The following is a 9,799-nucleotide window of genomic DNA, read 5'->3' on the forward strand; positions in this document are numbered from 1 at the left end:
TTCCTGTCACTTGCCGTGACTACCTGCCCGCCTTCCCTGGGAGCCACCCGCTTCCTTACAAGGACTGCCCCTTTGTATAGTAGCTCAGAGGTTCCACCTCCCAGACCCGCTACAGTTTGCTCGGGCCATGGAACCCGGTGGCACCCAAGCTCCCTCGCTCTCGGACCTATGTCATGAACTTTCCCGTCAGAGGTCCCAACAGGACTCCATCTTGGGCCACCTGCGTAGTGTTCACTCCCGCCTGGACACACTGCCTCGTTGGGAGCTGCTTCCACTCGCACAACTACTACCCCGGCAGCGCCGCTGCCCATCAATACCACGGCATCCCTTCCCAGTCCCTGTCTTTCCGCCCCGCCTCGTTTTAGTGGAGATCCCGGTCAGGCACGGGGCTTCATTAACCAGTGCACCCTGCACTTCGAATTTTTGGCACACCAGTTTTCCACCGACCGAGCCAAAGTGGCCTTCATAATGTCCCATCTCACTGGGGAGGCGCTGGCTTGGCTAAATCCTCTATGGGAGAGAGGAGACCCCCTGGTGTCCGACCTGCCAGCCTTTCTCTCGGCCTTCCGGAAAGTCTTCGACGAACCAGGACGAAAGACCTCATCCGCCTCATCTCTGCTGTGCCTCAGTCAAGGGAGTCTCACCGTGGGCCAATATGCCATACGGTTCCGTACCCTTGCTTCTGAGCTTGCCTGGGATAACGACGCCCTGGTGTCCGTCTTCTGGGAAGGTCTATCCGGCCGGATTAAAGATGAACTTGCCGGTTGGGACATTCCTACCACTCTCGATGATTTAATAACACTTGCCACCCGGATTGACATCCGGTTCCAGGAGCGTACCAAAGAGGTCACCCGTGAGAGGAGGTTTCCTCGCCTTGCTCCTACCTTCCAGAATCCCGTCACTTCCTCTGTTACTCCCCAGGCGCACTCACCCGAGTCTATGCAGGTCGACCAGACCAAGATGGTCAAAACCCGTCAAGAGTCACGCCGTGCCGAGGGGAGCTGTTTCTACTGTGGCAATAAGGAGCACCGGATCCGTCCCTGCCCGGAGAGGTCGGGAAACGCCTGTGTCTAGGATCGCTCAGAGAGGTCGTCCTAGACAAGAATAAACCCTCTCCATCTCTGATGCTGTCGGTCTCTATCATCTGTGGGGAGAACCGTTACTTTGAACTAGCTCAACTTGATTCTGGAGCTGCCGGAAATCTTATTTATCAGTCCCTGGTAGAGAAATACCGCATTCCCACCAAACCTCTGGCCGAACCCTTATCTGTCGCCTCCGTGGACGGGGGTCTCTTACCGCATCCCATACAACTTATCACCGAACCCATAACTCTGCAGGTGGGAATGCTGCACTCTGAGAGCATCTTCTTTCATGTTCTACCTGGTCTCTCTCATGCCCTTTTGCTTGGCCTACCTTGGCTCCAGAGACATGCACCCGTGCTTGACTGGCAGACCGGAGAAGTCCTTCGCTGGGGACAGGACTGCCATAAGACTTGTTTAGTTCCCGTTTGTCCTGCCCGTCCTTCTCCTCCCCCCGCCAATCTACCCAGCCTGCCGGTACCCTATTGGTCTTATGCTGATGTCTTTAATAAAAAGGAAGCAGAGACATTACCTCCTCATAGACCATACGATTGCCCTATCGACTTGGTACCTGGCGCTACTCCGCCCCGAGGGCGTATCTACCCTTTGTCCGCTGCTGAGACCCGGTCCATGTCTGAATAAATCGAGGAGAACCTGGCCCGGGGATTTATCCGGAAATCTACCTCCCCGGCGGGAGAAGGCTTCTTCTTCGTTAAAAAGAAGGACGGCACACTCTGTCCCTGCATAGACTATAGAGGCCTTAACCAGATCACGGTGAAGAATAAATACCCCCTTCCGCTCATTCCTGAATTATTTGACCGTCTGAGGGGTGCCAGAATCTTCACCAAGCTGGATCTCCATGGGGCCTATAACCTGGTTCGTATCTGTCAGGGGGATGAATGGAAGACGGCATTCAACACCCGGGACGGCCACTATGAATACCTCGTAATGCCCTTCGGTCTCTGTAATGCTCCCGCCGTCTTTCAAGAGTTGGTCAATGACATCTTCCGTGACCTGCTCTACTCCTGCGTGGTGGTATACCTGGACGACATCTTGGTCTTCTCTCCGGATCTCCCCACACACCGGAGGGACGTTCGTCAGGTCCTGCTCAGGCTCAGGCAAAACCACCTCTACGCTAAATTTGAGAAGTGCCTCTTTGAGCAGACCTCGCTTCCATTTCTGGGCTACATTATCTCTCAGACCGGTCTACGAATGGATCCTGAGAAACTTTCTGCCATCCAGAAGTGGCCCCGACCGGAGGGGTTGAAGGCTATCCAGCGGTTCCTGGGCTTCGCCAACTACTACCGCCTCTTCATTCCGCACTTCTCTTCCCGGACTGCCCCTATCTCTGCGCTCACCCGTAAGGGCGCTAATCCCAAAGAATGGCCGCCCGAGGCAGAGGAGGCCTTCCTGTCTTTGAAACAAGCTTTCTCCTCCGCTCCTGTGCTGCACCGTCCGGACAGCAACAAACAATTCTTCTTAGAAGTAGACGCCTCCTCCTCCGGAGCCGGAGCGGTGCTCACCCAAAAGGCGTCATCCGGAAGACTGGTAACCTGCGGCTTCTTCTCCAAACTCTTCTCCTCATCTGAGCGCAATTATTCTATAGGAGACCGAGAATTGTTAGCCATTAAGTTGGCACTGGAGGAGTGGTGTTACCTGCTCGAGGGGGCTCTGCACCCGGTAATAATCTACACGGATCACAAAAACTTGGCTTATCTCCAGAGTGCCCAAAGACTTAACCCGCGCCAAGCCCGGTGGTCCTTGTTCTTCGCCCGCTTTGATTTCATTCTTCATTTTCGCCCGGCAGACAAAAATATCAAAGCTGATGCCTTGTCCCGATCCTTTTTGTTCTCCGATCTAGAGGAGGAGCCTAAGCACATCATCGACCCCGCCAAGGTAATGCTGGTGGCTCCCGTGGATCTAAATCGTCTTCCACCCGGTAAGACGTTCGTAACAGTACCTGATCGTGAGAAAGTCCTACATTGGGGACATTCGTCTAAGCTAGCTGGCCATGCTGGCCAGAAAAAGACCCTCCTGCTTATTACCCGGCATTACTGGTGGCCTACCCTGCACAAGGACATAATAGACTTTGTCTCAGCCTGTGCGTCCTGCGCCCGCAACAAGGTTCCTAGACATCTGCCAGCCGGCCGCTTTCTGCCTCTTCCCATACCTGCTGCCCCGTGGCAGCATATAGCCATGGACTTTATAACGGATCTCCCTGTCTCTACTGGTTGTACGGTCATTTGGGTGGTCGCTGACCGCTTCTCTAAGATGGCTCACTTCATTCCACTGCCGGGCCTTCCGTCTGCATCTGAATTGGCTAAAGACTTTATCCATCATATTTTCCGTCTTCATGGTCTCCCTCTCCACATCGTATCCGACCGAGGAGTTCAGTTCACCTCTCGCTTCTGGAGAGCCATGTGTAAACTGCTGGGGGTCACCTTGGACTTCTCCTCTGCTTATCACCCACAGTCCAATGGTCAAGTAGAGCGGATCAACCAAATTTTAACCAGTTACCTCCGGCACTTTGTTAATGCCCACCATTCCGACTGGGTGGATCTTTTACCGTGGGACGAATTTTCCTATAATAATCACGAGAGCGAGACTTCCTCCAATTCCCCGTTTTTTATTGTCTACGGTCAGCATCCTCGGATCCCGTTTCCGCCTCGGTGGATAATCTGGCCGGGGAATCTCTTGTTAGCGAATTCTCCTCCATTTGGGAGAGTACCAGATCCGCACTTCTTCAGTCCTGCGAGCGGATGAAGAAACAGGCTGACAAAAGACGTCTGGATCCGCCCCAATTCCGTCCTGGAGATAAAGTTTGGCTCTCGTCCAAGTATGTCCGGCTCAAGATTCCTTCCTACAAGTTAGGGCCTCGGTTCATCGGCCCACTGGAAGTTATCAAACAAATCAACCCGGTGGCCTATAAATTGAAACTCCCGGCCAACTTGCGGATCCCTAACTCCTTCCATGTATCTCTCCTCAAACCTGTGGTACTTAACTATTTTTCCAAGTCTACAGGTAAGCCTCCTGCTTCGGTTTCCGCTGAAGACGAGTTTGAGGTAGAGAGCATTCTGGCCACCAAAAGGGTAAGAGGAAAGACCTTTTTTCTAGTGGATTGGAAGGGGTTTGGTCCTGAGGAGAGAACGTGGGAGCCCCGGGAGAACATCCATGCCCCGCTCATCCTTGATAAATTTCTCTCCAGCCTAAAAAAGGGGGGGCCTAAAGGGGGGGGTACTGTAGCGTCGGCGTCCCTGCCTCCTGCTAGGCAGAGACGCCGTTCCTCTCACCTCCCTGCTCCTTCCTCGGCGTCCTCTTCCAGCGCTGCTGGCAGCGCTCGCCGCTTCCCGGGCACTGTGCTTAGGGCGCGCGCTCCCTCTCTCTTAAAGGGGCCGCGCGCGCCGTCCTAAGGAGTCCCCGGCCAATTGCCGGTGGAGCTCCCATATATAAGGCACCTCCTCCAAAATGGAGGTGCCCGAGCAAAGTTGTTGCAAAGCCTTTCACCTCTGCTTCAGCCCTCAGGTCCCGTTGCCAGTCTGCTTTTCAGCGCTGTCTACCTGCTTGCATTCCTGCGGTCCGACAGTCTGTCTACCTGCATCCGCCAGTCTGTCTATGGACCAGTCCGCCTGCTGATCAGGAAGCTCCTGCCTGATATCACCTGCCAGCCAGCCGAGAGACTGTTACCCGCTCACCTGGGAGCGCTCTCCTGCTACCTGCCAGCTAGTCTATCTGGAGGCTCTGCGATCACTTGCCGTGACCACCTGCCAGCCAGCCGAGAGACTCTTACCCGCTCACCTGGGAGCGCTCACCTGCTACCTGCCAGCTAGCCTACCTGGAGGCTCTGCCGTTACCTGCCGTGACCACCTGCCAGCCAGCCGAGAGACTCTTACCCGCTCACCTGGGAGTGCTCACCTGCTACACGCCAGCTAGCCTACCTGGAGGCTCTGCCGTCACCTGCCATGACCACCGGCAAGCCAGCCGGGAGACTCTTACCCGCTCACCTGCTACACGCCTGCTAGCCTACCTGGAGGCTCTGCCGTCACTTGCCGTGACCACCTGCCTGTCTAGAGACTCTTACCCTGCTGTCACTTGCCGTGACCACCCGCCTGTCAAGAGACTGTTCCCGTTACTTGCCGTGACCTCCTGCCCTTCTTCCCAGAGACTGTTCCTGTCACTTGCCGTGACTACCTGCCCGCCTTCCCTGGGAGCCACCCGCTTCCTTACAAGGACTGCCCCTTTGTATAGTAGCTCAGAGGTTCCACCTCCCAGACCCGTTACAAAGGTCATCGCTATCCTCATCAAGATCCTACAATCCCTTGTACCACTAAACCTAAGGAGTGTTTATTAGGGATCCTTGAGGAGGAGACCTGGCCTCACTACCCTCGGACTCTTCTCAAGGAAACACTGTTTTTGTCTCGCAAGGCTATCGCCATGAGATGGATAGGAGACCCCCACGAATTTCACACTGGGTCAATATTGTAAATACTGCAGCTGCCTATCAGAGGGTGGTATATACTGTAGAACTAGACAATGTCCTGAAAAAATTGATAAGGTATGGAAGCCTTGGTTTGATTCCCCTTTGACGTACATTAGTCCCCAGGCGATGAGGAGTATTCCCTCATGATAAAGTATGTGATATTTGGTGCCTGACATGGGTGTCTTATGGTTTTGGTTAATATATTAGACCCATGGTATGTTAAAGGGGTTGTCTGGTCCAAATCGATAGGTCTGCTGTCACTCTGTGTGAATGCAGACTTCTGAATCCCCCAAGGGCAGGCACTGTGCGCTATGGCGAATCGCTGGTTTCTGACCTGGGCCTGAAGGGTATGTATGCGTTATACATACCCCCGGCCAGAGCTCGTCCCCGTAGCGCACAGTGCATGTGCTCGGGGGATTAATAAGTCTGCAGACACAAAGCGTGACACCAGACTTATCGATTTAGACCGGACAACCCCTTTAAGCAGGGCTGTGGAGTCGATAAGAGAAACCTCGCACTCTGACTCCTCAATTTCCCTGACTCTGACTCCACAGCCCTGCCTCACTACTGAGCGTGTACATAAAGTGCAGCACAGATTCATCTCAACTAAAAGCCTAAGGCCACAGCCCCACTATTAGTATTCTTTCTCAGAAGTAGGAGCCAAAACCAGGTGAGGAACAATCAGAGAACAAGTGCACCAATTCTGCATTTATCACCCACTCCTGGTTTGGGCTCCCAGTACTGAGAAAAAATACTGACCAAATACTGATAGTGGGGCCGTGGCCTAAATTCTTACATCAGGAACAGAACAGATATTTATAGGACATTTCACAACTTTCCCAAATTCTTATGAAAACATTTACAGCACATCCTGCATGGTACTAATGTATTATATATTTTAGGAGTCGGTCCATTTTCTACCGACTTTGACTCCACAGCCCTGCCTTTAAGGGAAAAGTTAACTTTGCCGGACAGCATTTATGAGCAATGAGAAATACAGTTTGCTCTTTTGTTCTAAGATGTAACCTTTTTATGTTGTATAACTTTAAATAAAACGAGTTTAAAAAAACAAAATTATGTCTGTTGTGCTGAACTTGTAATCGTTCTGCGATGAGAGCGGTCATTATGTCTCACACGAGTAGCTGAGAACAGGCAGATTACTCCTATGTGAGATATGATGACAGCCATGATCTGAATGCAGAGTGACCACAAGTTGTCTCAGCACAGCAGACAAAGTGTGACTACTGACACTCTGTAATCAGGAGAGCTGATAGAAGGGTTTGTTGTGTGACACAGCTGAACTCAGCTGCACCGTCCGTCCCCCACACTGACCTACGCAGAAGGTTAGAGCAGGAGATCGGGGCCATCTGTGATTGCAAGTCTTGCACATGAAGAAAAACCTATGGTAGGGGCGTGTTCTTCTTTCCTATGAGTGCTGTCGTCTGCTTATGATTGGTCAGCATCTTACAGGGAGAAGAAGTACACGCCCCCAGAGAAACCTGTCTGGTAACACCCAATTGGACCTAACAAAAATTAACTCATTACAGGCTAAACACTGATTACTAATATCTCCGCCTCAGAGAGGTGAAATTAAAAAAAGAAGACACACGCTTTATTCTGTCCTGCAGCCACTTTTACATTGTGTGTCCAGTTCAACATGAAAAATTTGGTGAAAGGTCTTCTAAAGAGACAATCTCACATGGATTTTCACAGTACATACACCAGCCAGATCAGGTCCAAGATCTATTAAAGGGACGTTGTCAGCAGAGAATGACTATTTAAACCAAGTACAGGCGCTCGGTGCACCATGAGGGGGGGGGGGGGGTCATTTATATACACCTTCCCACCTGCTTGGTTTCCCTCTATCTCTGACCTTTTCCAGCTCTATGAAGCCAGAGCTGTCAATCAAAGAAGATGGGGGGTGGAGACTGAGGAAAAACAAGCAGATGGGAAGGTGTGTATAAATGTTTGGTCCCGCCTTAGTGCACTGAGTGGCGGGACTTAGTTTGAACAGTCATTCTGTGCTGACATAGTCCTTTTAAGGAAGATTTGTCACTACAAAAACGCTATCTACCTGCAGATAAGAATGGTAATCTGAAGGCAAATAGCATTTTAATCCTGTCTGGCAGTGTAACCAGAACAGCGGCTACAGGCAGAGAGTGAAGTTTAATTCTCCCTGCAGCTGCTCAATTCCAATAGGGGCAGGATAAGGAGCAGTAATAGTCCCCGCTCACTATATAGTGTGATGTAATCACTCCCCCTGCACCTTAACTGACAGCCTTCTCTGCACACACATGCTTCAGGGCAGGGTGTCAATCAAAGCCCTTCCCGTAAATGGTGGGGGTCCCAATGGTGGAAACGCCAGCGATCAAGCATTCAGCACTTTCCCAGTGGATAGGTGATAGATGATGTTTATGGGCCAACCCCTTTAAAAATATTCATCTTACATTAGCTTCAAGATCCAGTTAGACTTAGACCATGTTCATACCTAATCTTGGCTCCCATAGGCTTCTCACCTTATGCTTAATTTCAGAAGATGACACACTGCCGGTGAACCCCTTTTCCACAGGTGATTTGAGTGACTTTGGTGCCTCCTCTTTGGTCTGTACTGGAGCTGCTGCACTCTTCTTTTCATCTTGCATTACAGATGTGACTGGAGCTGCTACACTCTTCTCCGGTATTACAGAGGTGACTGGAGCTGATGCGATCTTCTTTTCATCTTGCATTACAGAGGTGACTGGAGCTGCTGCACTCCTCTCCTCCGGTATTACAGAGGTGACTGGAGCTGCTGCACTCTTCTCCTCCGGTATTACAGATGTGACTGCAGCTGCTACACTCTTCTCCTCCGGTATTACAGAGGTGACTGGAGCTGATGCGATCTTCTTTTCATCTTGCATTACAGAGGTGACTGGAGCTGCTGCACTCTTCTCCTCCGGTATTACAGATGTGACTGCAGCACTCTTCTCCTCCGGTATTACAGATGTGACTGCAGCTGCTGCACTCTTCTCCTCCGGTATTACAGAGGTGACTGCAGCTGCTGCACTCTTCTTTTCATCTTGCATTACAGATGTGACTGCAGCTGCTGCAATCTTCTTTTCATCTTGCATTACAGATGTGACTGGAGCTATTGCACTTTTCTCCTCCGGTATTACAGATGTGACTGGAGCTGCTGGGATCTTCTTCTCCTCCGGTATCACAGATGTGACTGCAGCTGCTGCAATCTTCTTTTCCTCTGGTATCACAGAGGTGACTGGAGCTGCTGCGCTCTTCTCCTCCTCCGGTATCACAGAGGTGACTGCAGCTGCTGCAATCTTCTTTTCCTTCTGTATCACAGAGGTGACTGCAGCTACTTCAATCTTCTTTTCCTTCTGTACCACAGAGGTGACTGCAGCTGCTGCGCTCTTCTTCCCCGCGCTTTCCTCCTCACATACAGGTGTGGTGCCGGGGGGAACATTCTTGTCACACCCTTGTGAGCCTGTTCTGTCCTCTACTTTCTGTACTGTGGCTTCACCTGCTCTGAGCACTTGCTCTGCTCCCTCAGGCTGGTCACCTGTTCTGGAGGTGTCTGGGATTTCTCCCTTCTGAGATGATACAACCTCCACACTTTCTTCCCCCTCCTGTACCTCCCCCTTCTCTGCACTCTTATGCCCCCTCGCAGACAGGTACCTCCAGGTCACCAGGGCCACCCCTCCAGTAGCAGCCAGCAGAGCTGCAGGCAGGCCCATGCTCCTGAACACCGACATCTTCCAGAATACAAAGGGTTACATTCCAGAGACGACTGAGGCGGGACACAATGCACTCTCCAAATCATGGGTTGGTAAAAGGACCTTTAATGATGTCATGACCATGTGACGAGTCACGTGATGGGGAGTTCCCATGTGTCTGGTCTGTGTTCTGTGACGTCACATCCGCGCATGTGAAGTGTACGGCGTCATTCTGAGTCAGGTGCATGGATCTCACCGAAATGCAGGCAGCAAATCTACGTGTGCAGCAGAGCTGTGTGTGTGAGATAGCAGCTGCAGAGCCCTCTCCTGTGCCGGCATGTAGCAGAGCTGTGTGTGTGTCAGATAGCAGCTGCAGAGCCCTCTCCTGTGCCGGCATGTAGCGGAGCTGTGTGTGTGTGTGAGATAGCAGCTGCAGAGCCCTCTCCTGTGCCACCATGTAGCGGAGCTGTGTGTGTGTCAGACAGCAGCTGCAGAGCCCTCTCCTGTGCCGGCATGTAGCGGAGCTGTGTGTGTGTCAG

General features: G+C 51.9%; 1 protein-coding gene across 5 annotated transcripts in view; it reads right to left on the reverse strand.

Annotated features, from left to right (window-relative positions):
* Nucleotides 1-9,408, reverse strand: part of ARL9 (ARF like GTPase 9) — a 43,912-nt gene extending 34,504 nt beyond the window's left edge. The window contains exons 1-2 of one of the 5 annotated variants that reach the window (XM_073661276.1): nucleotides 8,581-9,408; nucleotides 8,073-8,205 (exon numbers count right to left, since the gene is read on the reverse strand). In XM_073661276.1, coding sequence (XP_073517377.1) covers nucleotides 8,073-8,205; nucleotides 8,581-9,299 — 852 coding nt within the window. In that variant the 5' untranslated portion in view covers nucleotides 9,300-9,408. Of the gene's footprint in view, nucleotides 1-8,072 lie in introns of all 5 variants that reach the window. The other 4 variants (XM_073661258.1, XM_073661267.1, XM_073661249.1 and 1 more) reach the window with 4 other exon arrangements.
* Nucleotides 9,409-9,799: the final 391 nt, after the last annotated feature.

This window comes from Phyllobates terribilis, unplaced genomic scaffold (genome assembly GCF_046119375.1).
Source record: "Phyllobates terribilis strain yellow unplaced genomic scaffold, ASM4611937v1 Scaffold_1__5_contigs__length_1240528914, whole genome shotgun sequence".
NCBI lineage: Eukaryota > Metazoa > Chordata > Amphibia > Anura > Dendrobatidae > Phyllobates > Phyllobates terribilis.